The 15,738-nt window shown below is 47.1% G+C and overlaps 2 protein-coding genes across 6 annotated transcripts in view; one reads left to right on the forward strand and one right to left on the reverse strand.

The window, feature by feature from the left end:
* Positions 1–15,738, forward strand: part of LOC309689940 (DNA (cytosine-5)-methyltransferase 3A-like) — a 104,695-nt gene that overhangs the window by 12,508 nt on the left and 76,449 nt on the right. The window lies entirely within an intron of this gene.
* LOC309689730 (uncharacterized protein) lies at positions 475–5,671 on the reverse strand (the record flags this gene model as incomplete). Its single annotated transcript, XM_082506353.1, has 3 exons — positions 4,420–5,671; positions 3,792–4,302; positions 475–564 (listed from the first exon to the last, which is right to left on the reverse strand). Exons 1-3 carry the CDS (start codon positions 5,274–5,276, stop codon positions 475–477), a joined length of 1,458 nt encoding a protein of 485 aa, XP_082362479.1. The 5' UTR covers positions 5,277–5,671.

Consider the following 15,738-nt stretch of genomic DNA (forward strand, 5'->3'; position numbering starts at 1 on the left):
ATGTGAACAGGCAATGTTTCGGGCTATGATTTAACTAGTCTAGCTGACAGAGTTGAAGTTGAAGATGAAGCGCAGCGCAGCTAAATACCTTTAAATCCATTGTTGTTATTAACAGCAGCTATTGCCCTTCAAATATATTTGCATCACATTAGTAAGACGATGCAGCCAAAATGCATATCAAAGTATATTAAACAGTTAAGATAGTAAAAAAATCACATCTGAAGGGCGCCACTGACAAGAGCTACTAACATGCAGAGGATAGAACAGCAAGATAAAGTAAGAAATGGATGATTCAATTAAATGCACATACAAATCGTGCTAGTTGGGAGTTTATGTAAAGTCGGCTGTGCAAATTCATTCTTGCAAGCTGAACATATGTTTATAGGTTGCATGCCATCCACAATTTTCTGCATGGTAATATACAATCACAGGCTTTCAATACTTCACCAGCAAACCTGTGAGCCCACAGATTTCTTAGGTGCTGCTCCTTTTCCCGAAATCACCAATCAGAGCTAAGGATGAGCTCTGACAAAGTAGATCATCTTTCTTCTCTAATGCCTGTGCCTGTCAGCATTTACAATACGCATATGCTTACAAAGACAGTTTGATGACTGTTAAAAGGTGTGCCCCGGGCGTAACAGCGATATGTAACATCCTAATCATGTGGGAAAAAAATGTTTTATTTCATTTCCACAGCATTTTGTTTAAAAATAAGTTATTTGTGTTTCTGACCAAGTGTGGAGTGTTTATTACCTTCTAGATGTGGGTTTAAACATCCCTTTAGCCACCTACCTGATCTCTCCTGGTGTATGCTGTGAATGCAGAACTAGTAATAACAGTACACAAATTCAGACAGTTTCTCTTTGACGGTATATACGAGGTGCAATCAAAAAGCTCCTCAACCATACCTATAAAAAGCAAAAGCTATAAAAAGCAAAAACCTTTTAGCTTCAAGGTTATCTCCATGTGGAGCTGCACCACTCCATTGTCCTTCAGAAAGCTAAGTCTTCGATTTCAGAAAGAGGATGAAGCCAAGTCTCACAAGCTGGGCTGGAGTACAGGGTTCCCCACAGATTCTTTTGAGTTTGGGGCCAGTGGTGGCGTTGTTACTTAAAAAAGTAATGCATTGCGCATTGTGCACCACTTTAAAAAAAGGAATGCGGTATTTTACCTATTTACTCCATGGAAAAGGTAAAAACCGTGGATTAACTGTGTTGTTTGCACCACACTGGCGGCACAGAACACTGCTTTTGCCTCCGTGACTACAAACACGCAAATTACCAACTCCGGAAGACAATTAAAGCAGCCAAATGTGAGTTCAGGAACAGAGCGGAACAACAATTTGACAATCCTCGGAGAATGTGGCAGGTACGAAGCGCTGACCCCCATCGTGAGCAAATGCTTTGAGAGGCTGGTTGGGGACTTCATCTGCTCTGCACTACCCAACTCATTGGACCCTCTACAATTTGCAAACCGCCACAACAGGTCCACTGATGACGATATAGCCCTGACACTACATACTGCTCTCTCGCAGGTGGAGAAAAGTGACATGTATGTGAGAATGTTTTTTGTACATTACAGCTCAGCATTCAGTACCATCGTTCCCTTGAAGCTGGACAGGAAACTGCAGGACCTAGGATTGAGTACCTCTCTCTGCAGCTGGATTCTTAACTTTTAGTCTGACAGACGCAAAGTGGTCAGACTGGGCAGCATCACCTCATCCCCCGTCATATTGAATACTGGTGCACAACAGGGGTGTGTACTGAGCCCTCTCCTGTACTCACTCTACACCTACGACTGCACGGCCACTAGCAACTCCAACATCATTGTGAAGTTTGCAGACAACACAACAGTGGTGGGTCTTATCACCAAAGGTGATGAAATGGCTTACAGGGAGGAGGTCAGCGCCCTGACACACTGTTGGCGAGAGAACCGTCTCACTCTCAACATCACAAAAACAAACAAGTTGATAGTACACTTCTGGAGAAGTAGAGAAGCACACAACAACTGTCATGTTTCGGCCGTGTGGCAGGCAGGATGAGGACCCAAATTGCAAACTCACACACACGGGGGATAAACTCAAAATGCAGCTTTAATGCTGATAAGTGATAAACAATAACGATGATACAAAAAGCAATACAAAACTACACTAAACTGGGAAAAGCTAAAGTAACATATACTGGAAGACACGGGGAGAACCACACACGGCATGAGGGAGAACGCGACGCCGAACAGAGGAAGACGCAGACAGAAATACACAGAGGGTTAACGAGGAAAGTGGGAACACACGGGGAACACAGGTGACACAGATAACCATAACGAGACACTGACGGGAGACGGGCAGAGTCAAACAGGAAGTACAGAGGTTCAGACAGGAGGAGAGAGAGCACGGGGAAAAACACAGACATAACGGGCAGGGGAAACATGGAATAAAACATAAGGAGAGACGAAGGCTCACAGATACACAGAGGGGCACACAGGGGGTGAGAGTCACAAAGGGAACGCACATAAGGAACACCACAACAGGGCAACTCAGAAAACATGGTCTAAATAAGGAACGAAATACAAAAATACATGGAAACTAAGAATACTGGGCCAACACGGCCCAGGACCATGACATCACCCCCCCCTTAAGGGCTGGCTCCCGACAGCCCAAACCCGAGAAACAAAAACAAAAACAGAAAACAACCCACCCAGGGCGGGAGGCGGGGGACCAGGACGGAGGGACCAGAACGGGAAACAAAACAAACAACAGAAAACACAGGAGCACATGACCATAGTCAAAATAAAGTTCAGGGGGCCGACCCAGAGCCCACAGGCACAAGAGTTCACGGGTCACACGGTCGGGGGGCCGACCAGGCGGGTAGCACAGGTGGCAGAGCTGGTCCGGAGGCCGGCCGTGCGGAAGGCAGCGGCGGCGGCGAAGGAGACGACGGAGCAGTTCAGGGGGCCGGCCGCGCGGAAGGCAGCGGCGGAGGAGACGACGGAGCAGTTCAGGGGACCGGCCGCGCGGAAGGCAGCGGCGGAGGAGACGACGGAGCAGTTCAGGGGGCCGGCCGCGCGGAAGGCAGCGGCGGCGGCTCTCCAGTGTCAGGCGTGCTGGCCATGGCCCGGTGGGCACAGGACCAGACGAAGCACAGGCTGAAGGCTCTGAGGCTGCTGCAGCTGACGAAGGCTCTGAGGCTGCTGCAGCTGACGAAGGCTCTGAGGCTGCTGCAGCTGACGAAGGCTCTGAGGCTGCTGCAGCTGACGAAGGCTCTGAGGCTGCTGCAGCTGACGAAGGCTCTGAGGCTGCTGCAGCTGACGAAGGCTCTGAGGCTGCTGCAGCTGACGACGAAGACTCTGAGGCTGGGCCAGTCGTCCTCTGAGGCTGGGCCAGACGAGGACGAAGACTCTGAGGCTGGGCCAGACGAGGACGAAGACTCTGAGGCTGGGCCAGACGAGGACGAAGACTCTGAGGCTGCTGCTGCAGCTGACGAAGCACAGGCTGGACCAGGCGTAGCAGAAGGTGGCTGGATGGGCTCCTCGGGCCCTCCAGCGGAGACAGGAGGCTGAACGGGCTCCTCGGGCCCTCCAGCGGAGACAGGAGGCTGAACGGGCCCCTCGGGCCCTCCAGCGGAGACAGGAGGCTGAACGGGCCCCTCGGGCCCTCCAGCGGAGACAGGAGGCTGAACGGGCCCCTCGGACCCTCCAGCGGAGACAGGAGGCTGAACGGGCCCCTCGGACCCTCCAGCGGAGACAGGAGGCTGAACGGGCCCCTCGGGCCCTCCAGCGGAGACAGGAGGCTGAACGGGCCCCTCGGGCCCTCCAGCGGAGACAGGAGGCTGAACGGGCCCCTCGGACCCTCCAGCGGAGACAGGAGGCTGAACGGGCCCCTCGGACCCTCCAGCGGAGACAGGAGGCTGAACGGGCCCCTCGGACCCTCCAGCGGAGACAGGAGGCTGAACGGGCCCCTCGGACCCTCCAGCTGACGAGGTAGATGGCGGCGTGGGAGCCGCGGAGTCCTGGATGAGCTCGTCCGAGCTCCCAGCAGGAGCCGATGCAGAGCCAGAGAGACCTGAGACCCCTGGCTGAATGTTGAGCTGACCAGCGGACCGTACTGCTATCGGGGACTGGGCTACAGGAGCTACTGGAGCCTGCGCTACAGGCGGCACTGGAGCTACTGGGGCCTGAACTGAAACAGGCGGCACTGGAGCTACTGGGGCCTGAACTGAAACAGGCGGCACTGGAGCTACTGGGGCCTGAACTGAAACAGGCGGCACTGGAGCTACTGGGGCCTGAACCGGGGGTGACACTGGTGTACTGGGGTGAAGGCAGCGAGGATGCAGTCTCTTTCTTAAGGGAGGATCGAATGATTTAGCGATAAACCTAGACGGGAAAAGATGCCGATGCTGAAAATACCAGGCAGCGGGGGCTAACTGAACTGAGGGTGGCTGCGAGGGAGCTAACTGAACTGAGGGTGGCTGCGAGGGAGCTAACTGAACTGAGGGTGGCTGCGAGGGAGCTAACTGAACTGAGGGTGGCTGCGAGGGAGCTAACTGAACTGAGGGTGGCTGCGAGGGAGCTAACTGAACTGCTGGCGGCTGCACCGGCGATAAGCAGCTCGCGTCGACATCTGCCACACAAAACACAGCCCCTGAGCGAACAGTCACTATGTCTGGAAAAGACACAGAGTCCTCACTCACCACAGCAGGTGAATTGGAAGTCCGAGTGTCCGGCTGTGGGGTGGTGCGTCGTTGTACAGTGTCTCCGGAGTCCAAACAAAAGGGGACAGAATTATCCGAGCCCGGTGTTAAAAAAACAGAGCCACTCACAGTTGTGCACGGGTTAAGAAGTCCGGGATCCGAAGGCTCGGGCTGAGAGTGTGACACACGGTCACTCTCTCCCAGGGGTGAAAACTGCTCCGCTGCTCGGGAACGGCGATGACGTGAACGCCGTTTTCTCCGGGAAGGGGGAGGAGACGAGCCGGGCCGCGAATCCGTCAGCGGGCCGGGCTGAACATCCTCCGGCTCTTCGTACAGGAGCGACCGCTCCGGGAGGACGCCTACAGTGGAGACGAGGAAGTCCTGGATGTGGGGGTGGAGCGCGCCGAATAGCCACGGGAGTCCGGACACCATCCGCTGTAGGCGGACGGCTACGGTCTCCCGGTACTCACCCTCGGGCAGCACCACCCACTCCTGACAGTGATACTCCACTGTATAAATCAGATCCTCCCGGAGGTCAGCGGAGGGGTTGTGAATTGCTGGGTCCATATCGTGGTCGCGTTCTTCTGTCATGTTTCGGCCGTGTGGCAGGCAGGATGAGGACCCAAATTGCAAACTCACACACACGGGGGATAAACTCAAAATGCAGCTTTAATGCTGATAAGTGATAAACAATAACGATGATACAAAAAGCAATACAAAACTACACTAAACTGGGAAAAGCTAAAGTAACATATACTGGAAGACACGGGGAGAACCACACACGGCATGAGGGAGAACGCGACGCCGAACAGAGGAAGACGCAGACAGAAATACACAGAGGGTTAACGAGGAAAGTGGGAACACACGGGGAACACAGGTGACACAGATAACCATAACGAGACACTGACGGGAGACGGGCAGAGTCAAACAGGAAGTACAGAGGTTCAGACAGGAGGAGAGAGAGCACGGGGAAAAACACAGACATAACGGGCAGGGGAAACATGGAATAAAACATAAGGAGAGACGAAGGCTCACAGATACACAGAGGGGCACACAGGGGGTGAGAGTCACAAAGGGAACGCACATAAGGAACACCACAACAGGGCAACTCAGAAAACATGGTCTAAATAAGGAACGAAATACAAAAATACATGGAAACTAAGAATACTGGGCCAACACGGCCCAGGACCATGACAACAACATTACCATCAACGGCGCTGCAGTGAAGCGAGTGAGCAGCTTCCGTTTCCTAGTTGTACATCTGGCAGAGGATCTCACATGGTCTGTTCACACGAACAAAAAAGTTCACTTCACATATATGCCATTTCTTTTGCTCAATAGTCATGCTGCTGACCTCTGTCTATTTTACTTTGTATATATGTATATATATACACACACACTCACACATATATGTATATATATACACACACACTCACACACACACATATGTATATATATACACACACACTCACACACACACACATATATATATATACACACACACACACACACACACACATATGTGTGTGTGTGTGTGTTTGGTATATATATTTAGTAATATGCATACATTCTTATATTTGTAAATATATTTATTATAATTCTCACATTCCTGTTCTTATATTTGGTTTGTATCTTATGTTTCTTGTGTTTTGCACACAAGAATTTCACCCACATGTGCTGTACCAGTGTACCAGCACATGTGATGTGACAAAAAAAGTGATTTGATTTGATTAAATTTTTTTGCACTGCTCACTGCATGTGGCAGCACAGTAGCAGATAGTTAGCAGTATTGTCTAAGAATAAGAAGGGCCATAGCTTGAATCCTGGTGGGAGTTTTATTCACTGAAGTGTCCTTTGGGTACTTCCGCTTCTTCCTGCAGTCCAAAGCCATTGATATGAGGTAAATAATGTGCTTGAACTGTATAGAGTAAAGTGCTGTTTGACTGTGTGGTTAAAATGTGGCTTGTAGTCTAAAGTGTTTATAGTATGCAGCAAGACTGGACAAGCACTGTATAAATGTAAGTAGATTAAATTACTCCATAGCATGGCCTGAAATACAAAGTCGGATAGTTATCAGTTAACAGTGCAAATCTTAGGCGACAGGCCCATTCACTGACACAAATTGTTTTGCCAATGTGTTTTGGACACACACACACTCTTTTAGTGTTTACTTATAAACACAAAGTTGACAACCACTTGAAAGAGTACTTCACAGTGATTACCACACGACTCTGTGTAGAGGCTAAAATGCTACAAGCCTGACAGCTCATTACTGCTGTAGTCACCTGTTGATTATCAGGCTCTGGCTGCTTGGCATACACTCAGCTTCACCATCACTCTGAGTTCTTTGTGACATTTGTGTTAGCCTGCTGTCTGTGCAGATGCTTCCTTATTGTTGTCTGTTAGCAGCACTGTATTGTTGTTACTGTCCTGGATTCAATTTGTATTTCACTCTTTTTATTTCATGCATTAAAAATAAAAATAATCTTCACCTCTCCATTCCTCAAAAGCTGTAGACCCCCAAAATATTTTCCTCCTCCCTGAAGGGTTATCTTAAATAGGTCAAGTAACCAAAAGAGAAAAGGCCTGCTTGGTGATTTTTTACTTCTATCTGCCATTTTACACATATTAAAAAAAAACTCTATAACTGTCACAAGGGGTAGTGGAGAACTGAAAAGCAGAGCGGCACAACAGCTGGAGAGCACGAGCTTGATCTGGGACACGTTATGAATGTGCATGTTGTGCGGTAACTTGAGGCGAACAGACACGGGGTTGACAATGCCATGTATGGCAAAAGGGCCGATGAACTGGTGTGACAGTTTTTTTTGATTCAACCCACAAAGTGAGTAGACAGCCATACCTGTGGTCCCACAGCATACTCCGGGGCCAGGTGTCCGATGGCAGTCAGCAAGCGCCTTGTTCGTTCTTTAGTCCGGAGTAGGGTGGCCCGAGTCGCACGCCAGGCACGGCAGCACCTGCGGAGGTGAGCTTGCACAGATGGAACGGAGTGCTCACCTTCGATGGCAGGAACCAAAGGTGGTTGGTATCTCAGGGATGCTTTAAAAGGAGACTTTCCAGTGGCGGCGGAGGTGTGGCTGTTATGCGCATACTCAATCCATGGAAGCTGTTCACTCCAGGTCGACTGGTTATGGGAAGAGACGCAGCGGAGGCTCAAGCTCCCGGGTAGCTTGCTCAGATTATCCATTGCTCTGTGGGTGAAAGATGATGAAGAGAGACTGACCTTTGCGCCCAGAGCAGAGCAGAACTCCTTCCACACACGTGATGTAAACTGCAGCCCTCTGTCCGAAATGATGTCCTCAGGGAACACCCACTTGTTCAAGGAGCCTGAACACGTGGGTGGTGAGGTGCCGGGCCGTCTCCAAGGCAGTGGAAAGTTTCGGAAGGGTGACGAAATAAGCTGCTTTGGAGGAACGGTCGACAATGGTTAGAATTGTAGTATTACCCGTAGAGGGCGGTAATCCAGTGATGAAATCCAAGGAGATATGCAACCATGAGTGAGCTGACGTGGGGAGAGGCTGAAGAAGGCCCGACGGAGGACGGTTGGAAAGTTTATTCTGAGCCCATGTAGAACAGGCTGACAAAAATTCCCTGGCATCTTTAGTTATAGTGGGCCACCAAAAGTAGCGTCAGAGGAAGGATATGGTGTGGAGGACCCCCGGGTGGCACTAGAAACAGGCGGTGTGAGCCCACTGGAGAACCTGGGGGCGGACAGATGTAGGAACGAAGAGGCGGCCGGGTGGGCAGGTTCCTGGATCTGGCTCAGATTCTTGTGCCTCCTGGATGAGTGGCTCGATCTCCCATGACACGGCCCCAATTACGCAGGCGGGAGAATGGGCTCGGGGTCCGATTCCTCTTCTGTGGTGGAGAACTGCCGGGAAAGGTGGTCCGGCTTCACATTCCGTGATCCTGGCCTGTAGGTGATAGTAAAATCAAAGCAGGTAAAGAACAAAGCCCACCTAGCCTGCCGGGAGTTGAGACGTCTGGCCGAACGAATTCTTATCCTTTTTGTCAATGTGCGGGTTGTGGAGCACAAGCCAGGAGTGGCCTAATACTAGCAGGGTGAGCGGTGCCTTGAATGCAAAAAACAAATTCTCTCTGTGTGATTACCCAAAAGAGAGAGAGAGAGAGAGGCTCTGAAACATGGGTAATGCCGGGTAGACGCTGACCTGACAGTGCATGAACACGGAGAGGGTTTGGCAGTGTTTCTAGCGGCGAGCGAGCTGTCAGTGAAATTCGACTCCACTCCAGAGTCGATGAGAACAGAGAGAGAATAGGGCTTTGGAGCGTGATGCCACGCCCCCTCCCGCCATGACAGTAGGCCAAACAAAGCACACGGAAGCGTCAGCTATGGTTCGTACGTGCTGTGTTGTCAGTTGCAACATTAGATCACACGATAGGGAAGGCAAGAAGCTGGAAAATGGGCTCTCTTTTCATCGTTTCCCCTCCTGGAGGCAACGGGAGGGATCTCATGTATCCGATATTACTAAACGAAGACGTCAGGCTTGGATTGCAGCGGTCAGACGAGCGGATATCGAGTTCTCTGCCATCCCCAATTTTTTGTTGGTTTGCTTGCGGCATTTTCTTTCCGGTGAGTTCTAAATAAATTCATATCTCGCTTAATAGGCTTTTAGTGTTATTTTGAATGCGCTGAGGTCATAGATAATTAGATAAAACATCCTAATGTGTGATGCTGCAGAACCACGTCATGTTGACGGAGTAGCTTATTATTTGGCATTATTGCAGGCAAACCAGCATATGAAATATGAAACAGAAAAGAAAAGTATGTTTATTTTTTTTATTCAAGATCTGTTCACATGTACTTAGCAAGTACATACACATGAAATGCAAACTATTTACATGGCAACACACAGCTGGCAGCCTCTGGCTGTATCTTGGTCATATGGTCAACGTACTCACAACGTGGAGGTTTAAAAACGGCCAAATCTTGTACCCAACCGTTTGTGAATTAGATGTGCGCCTCCAGGAATTTATAATTCCGAAAATGATTCGCCGTGTATGCGCTGACTCCACAGACAAGGTACACGAAGATATCGGGATAGGACAACGGCGGTAGGCTGTCTGGTTTTCCACTCCACTGCCTTTTTTCATACGGGTCCACATTACCGATGCACACTATTTTTTCCAAGTACCGTCTCTTGGCGTCTGGGCGCAATCGATCGCGATACAGCCCTTTGTCTTTTGCGCTGATTTTAAGCATAGTTCTGGCAGTCCTGCTTCCAACACAGTGTGTTTGTTTTGATTTGTGGTCTTCTGATATGGATTCAACCCAAGCGTGCATGTGAACTCCGGTGCGCACGTACTCGATCATGCACTCGATCACGAAGCATCAGTTCATTTTTGAGTCAGCGCGCGATCCTGGAGTAATTTTAGCACCATCATTAGAAAAAACTTGTGGCTGCTGACGAAACTGGAAAGAACATTGAGTGAGGAAGCCAGCACATTTGCCAAGTTCTCCAGAAAAAGCTCTAGGTGTAGGTAGGAATCTGTCTAATAGAACAGGTGTAGGAGCTGGTGCTGTGGCACTTACGGTTGGAGCTGCTGTCTCCTGCGGGGGTGCAGTGGCGGGTGGATTTACCGCCAGAGGTATTCGCTGGGCTACAGCCTGTGTGAGGTTTGCAAGCTCACCTCGAATATTGGTAAACATCTGCTCATTACGCTCCAGCATTGCCACCAATGTGGCGAGAGTGGGGGTCGAGGCCGCTGAATCTGCTGAGTCCATTTTGTGGCTGGATGATTCTGTCAGAAGCAGTAGCGGAGACTCAAGCGCAGAGTAACACAAGTTAACAACATAACTGATTGCGAACTGTAATGTGATTACTGAATAAAGAACTGCGTTACCTAAAAAAAATTGTGTTTGTTCAGCCAACACTAGTGAGGTCAATGGGCACTTAAGTTTTCTTTTTTTGTGATAATAAATAATGGGCAGTAATCAGCTGTCTCACTACGGGGTTAGAACGATGCCACCTTAAAATGAAACTAAAAAGAAATATTGTAACTGCAATAAATATACTGAAAAATCTTGTATTGAAAGTAAAAAAAATTGATAGTAAAAAATGATTAATTGAAACTTTACATTTTTTGTTTTCGCTTACATTTTTTTTTTTAGTTTCAATCCATTTTTGTCAGTCTCAATCCTTTTATTTCAGTTTCAATTTGCTGGCACTGTTTTGGCGTCCAGGGGCATGCTTGAGGGGCGGCGATTCTGACCCAAATGTATTTGTATACATTATAGTGCTGACCAATGACTGTAGAAAATAATAACGACTTAGCGGCTGCAGTCACGGACAAACTTGTATGTGTGGCTGTTCTGGAATGGCAGATGCTGAGAGGTTCAACGTTTACGTTACCGACTGTTTCAAACTGACAGCCTGATGTGTTCTTCAGTAAACTGGACTACCCAACAGAAGGACCAGATTTTCGGTAAGTTAAATGTGTTTGTAAGCTAATCTATAACTAATGTCCTTAGCTAGCTAGCTAGCTAAGATGAGCACTTGGCTGTTGGGAAAACTTGTTTTGTAAAGTTCATTTAGCTGATCTGTGCAGGTGATTTGACTAAAGAAATCAAGATTAAAGCACCCGGCTGCTCAGTCACTAACTGCCGTTACTGTATTATTATTACGAGTATTATACTGTAAGAGGATCAGGCTGGACTCTGCTTCAGCTCCTGTGCAGAGCTGATTATTAAATATGTGCAAACAGCAGCATGTTTTCTGTTTTCTTGCCACATCTGTAAGGACAGTAACACCAACTTTAAAAAAGCTGGCACTTCAGCAACCCCTCAGTAACTACGGATTAAATATCCGTCCATCCATCTATCCATCCATCGATCTTTGTCCGCTTATCCAGGGCCAGGTTGTGGGGGCAGCAGCCTAAGCACAGAAGCTCAGACCTCCCTCTCCCCAGCCACCTCCTCCAGCTTGTCCAGGGGAACACCAAGGCGTTCCCAGGCCAGCCAAGAGATATCTCTCCAGCGTGTCCTGGGTCTGCCCTGGGGCCTCCTCCCAGTGAAAAATGCCTGGAACACCTCACCCAGGAGGCGGCCATGAGGCATCCTTGTCAGATGCCTCAACAACCTCAACTGGCTCCTTTCGATGTGGAAGAGCAGTGGCTCTACTCTGAGCCCCTCCCGGATGGCTGAACTTCTCACCCTGTCTCTCAGGGAGAGTCCAGCCACCCTTCAGAGGAAGCTCATTTCCGCCGCTTGTATCCATGATCTCGTTCTTTCGGTCACCACCCACAGCTCATGACTATAGGTGAGGGAGATTAACCAGTAAATTGAGCGTTGTTTTTACACTCAGCTCTCTCTTCACCACAACGGGCTGGTACAGCGTCCACATCACTGCAGCCCCAGCACCAATCCGTCTGTCGATCTTCGGGTCCCTTCTCCCGTCACTCGTGAACCCATATAGACACACAATACGGTAATATTATGTTGAAGCATGGAACGTATTACTCTGCGAAGCTCCTGACTATGGTAGCCGTAATGCTCCAACAATCCATCAAAACATTTTGGCAGATTTTTGAGAGCCATGTACCACATAAAATCAATTCGCGGTCAGTAAGCACAACCAGAATTCATACATAGAGCACACTTTTGAGAAAATTAAAGGATTTTAAGTGCACCTTATAGTCCGAAAAATACATTTCTAAAAAAGTTCTTGTGCTTAAAGTGCTTCACTGAGCTGAAATTTAAAATTAAAATATCTCAAGATATATAAAATAAAAAGAAAGTCAAAATTACAAGTGCCTCAAAGGCTTCGAACTTAACATCTTAGTATCTGAACATCTTACCTTGGGCATGGGCATCTGAGAGGCTACGCCCTTGACTATCTCTGATTGGTTTAGACCATAATGTGTGTCTGGGCATAATGTGTGTCTGTTGTTGACCACACAGAGACTTTCAGAGTTCGACCGGTGCGACCTAGGATTTGGCAGAACATTAGCACATTGGCGGAATGTGCAGATGTCGCTGTGCGCTATTGGATTATTATTCCCCTTTTTGCACGACCAGCTCCCGATCATCAATCTTATGGTTGCAAGAAAATCAAACCTGTTTGAAATCCTGTCACCCCTTGTGAGAGTATCAACACAACCTCTCACACTGTGCACGCGCAAACACAGAAATGGAAGTGAAAAAGTCAGAATAGCGCCGCAGTGCAGGGTGTGATCTGGGCACAAGTGATGGATGCCCAGCTTGTATAACTTTGGCAAGCTCATCCGAGGCTTTTCGATGTGACCTCATAAAATTATCACGACCACAACAACCATGAAAACAGTTGGATGGACATTGCTGCTCAATTGCAGCTGCCTGGTCAATGTTTTTACATTAGCAATTTAGCAAAGTTGATGGTGGTGTGTGTGTCTGTGCAAGTGAAAGACTGAGAGGGAGAGAGAGGGAGAGCGAGAGACAGATTTTGTGTTATCAGGTTTATGTTATGGATGCAGGTCGCATCAGAGCATTGGGCCGTATAGTGTGAGACCATGCATCATGACCTATGAACTTCTAACTCCTGCGATTCAATCGCACAGTTTGAGCAGGAGCTGAATAAAACAACAGAAAAAATCGCACACAGTATGCCCAGCTTAAGCAGTACCTTCATGATTGGTTTAGGCCATGATATGGGTATAATGTTGTCTGCTGTTGGCCACACAGAGACTTTCAGAGTTGCTAAGACTTTTTTTTTTTTTACTCGAATGGCTGGTCACACTGATGCAACCTAGGATTTGTTTTTAGAAAATGTAAAAAAAAAAATGTTTAAAAACAAATGTAAGAGAAGAACTTGGGATCCTGAGTGTGTGAGAACAGAGAAGGATCAGCTTTATTTCAGATTTTAGAGATAAACTTTTTCAGTTTGTGATGATTCTGTTCTCTTTGTGATTACAGAAGCTGCCCTTAGATTGAGACCTCAGCATCACCCAGTGGCAACAGACAAATCATCCTATATCTTCATTCTTTGTAGCAACTCCAAAACTGATCAAAAGAGTACAACGGTTATAGTACCACATGATGTGCTGTCAGTAAAAGCTGCAGCTGTTTGTAGATAAAGTTAAAGACAAAAAGTCAAAAGGATTAATCACCCATGTAACTGTGTCACCATATATCATGTATTTTGAACTAAAAGCTTCTGATCTGGAATTCTTTTACTGTTTTTGCCAATAGTGTGTTATTTATCATAAAGTAATCCGGAGTCATTAATACCAGAGAGAGCATAATATATATTTAAATATTTAACTTTCTTCAGGACTGAATATAATATCTTTAGGTAAAAGTCTAGAGCCTTCTGGGATTATCTGAGTACTTCTAACAATACACAAAGCAAAGGTCTCCATCACAGTGTTCATGAAATGCTTGGTTTATCCGTCTTCTGAGGCGGGCCCAAGACGGAGTTCTGAAAAATGAAAAGAAAAAATTACACATCTTTTCTATAGTAATTGCTTTGAAGCACACACAGATGTCACACAGTAGAACTTTGTATTTATCTTTTATATTGGTTTAATTTTGAATTTAGTGTTTATTTGCGAGTGTAGTTTTAATTTCATGATTTTATTCTAATGTTTGTATTGCATGGTTTTTAGTGTTTTATTTGACTTTTTTTTTTTTTAATCCACTGTGGATTGGCTGACATGGAACAATTAGCTGATAGGGATCACCTGCTGAGGTATGGGTGTATCCAGAGGTGGCCTTTCAGCTGTTTAAAGACCTATTAAAAGCAGGCTAGCTGAGCACAAGAGAGAGGCTCCAGACATGCAGAGGAACACAAGAAGGCCATGACGGACTCCAGTGCAGAATGCGAGCTGGGCTGGGATGTGATGGGCTCAGGTGGGGGACAGGAGACTCCTTCTCGTCTGTCTGGGACGAGGCTGGCGTGGACCCCGCTCTGGAGAAAAAATTTCTGGCCTGCTGGTGGACCCATAATGAACATTCATCTGGGGTTGCGGGACAATTACATCAGGGGATTTTAGTGCATGTAAAAAAAAATATTTTTATGGGTTTTAGAATTGTTTTATCTAGTCTCCGTGGGAATTTTAGCATATGGAGAACATTTTATTGTATACTTTTTTCTTAGTATTTTGGTTGTTTTATTTCTACTGTCCGCCTCGGGGAATAAACTGTTGTTGATCAGACCTGCTTCATCTTTGTGCCCTTGGTGTCTGACTCGCTCGCTCCCCCCTTGTATCTAAAGAACCAATTCTGGCACGACAACTTTAGTGTCTACATTACACACAAACACACACACACACACACTTTTTGGTTTAAAAAAATTGTGGAAATGACCTATATGTGAGAAACATAGATAACAGAAATGCAGATTTTTTTTTTAATTTTTAAAATTTTTACAAATCAAAATGATTAAAAGTATAATTTTCCCATGCAATTACTAACTTAGCCATCTCCTGGGGTCTGGGCTTGTCCTTCCCAGCGCTCATGAGGCTGCTTTTGCTGCACTGCGGTATGAGGTGTGCAGAACACTTTGTGCTAACCTGTTGATGGGATCTTGTGCCGCTACTACATCACTGGCCTCCAACTCCTAAAGAGACACCGGTATCCCTAAATTTAGCAGATATTAACTGCAGGCTAGCTTGCTACAACAAATAGGCTAATGTTAGCATTTTACCACAACTTCACCAGATGTAGCTAAGAAAACTAAACTTATGTCCAGTCCAGTGGAATAGCAAGGAAAGATGAAGGAAAATGATGACTTACCTGCGGTTTAGAGGCTCCACCTGAAATTGAAGCAGCCATTGAAAGAAACAAGTACTAGTGGTCTCTATGATGTATACAATGCATGCTGGTCAGAATCCCTGCCCCTCAAGCGCGCACCCAGACACCAAAACAGTGCCAGCAAATTGAAACTGAAAAAAATGGATTGAAACTAAAAAAAATAAATAAACTATAAGCAAAAACAAAAAATACAATGTACAGCTTATATGTCAGTTACAGTTGTAATTGTTTTTCACTATCATTTTTTCCCCCACTTCCAGCACAAGATTTTTCAGTACATTTATTTCA

Source organism: Aulonocara stuartgranti, assembly GCF_965226115.1.
Source record: "Aulonocara stuartgranti genome assembly, chromosome: 15".
NCBI classification, from domain to species: Eukaryota; Metazoa; Chordata; class Actinopteri; order Cichliformes; family Cichlidae; genus Aulonocara; species Aulonocara stuartgranti.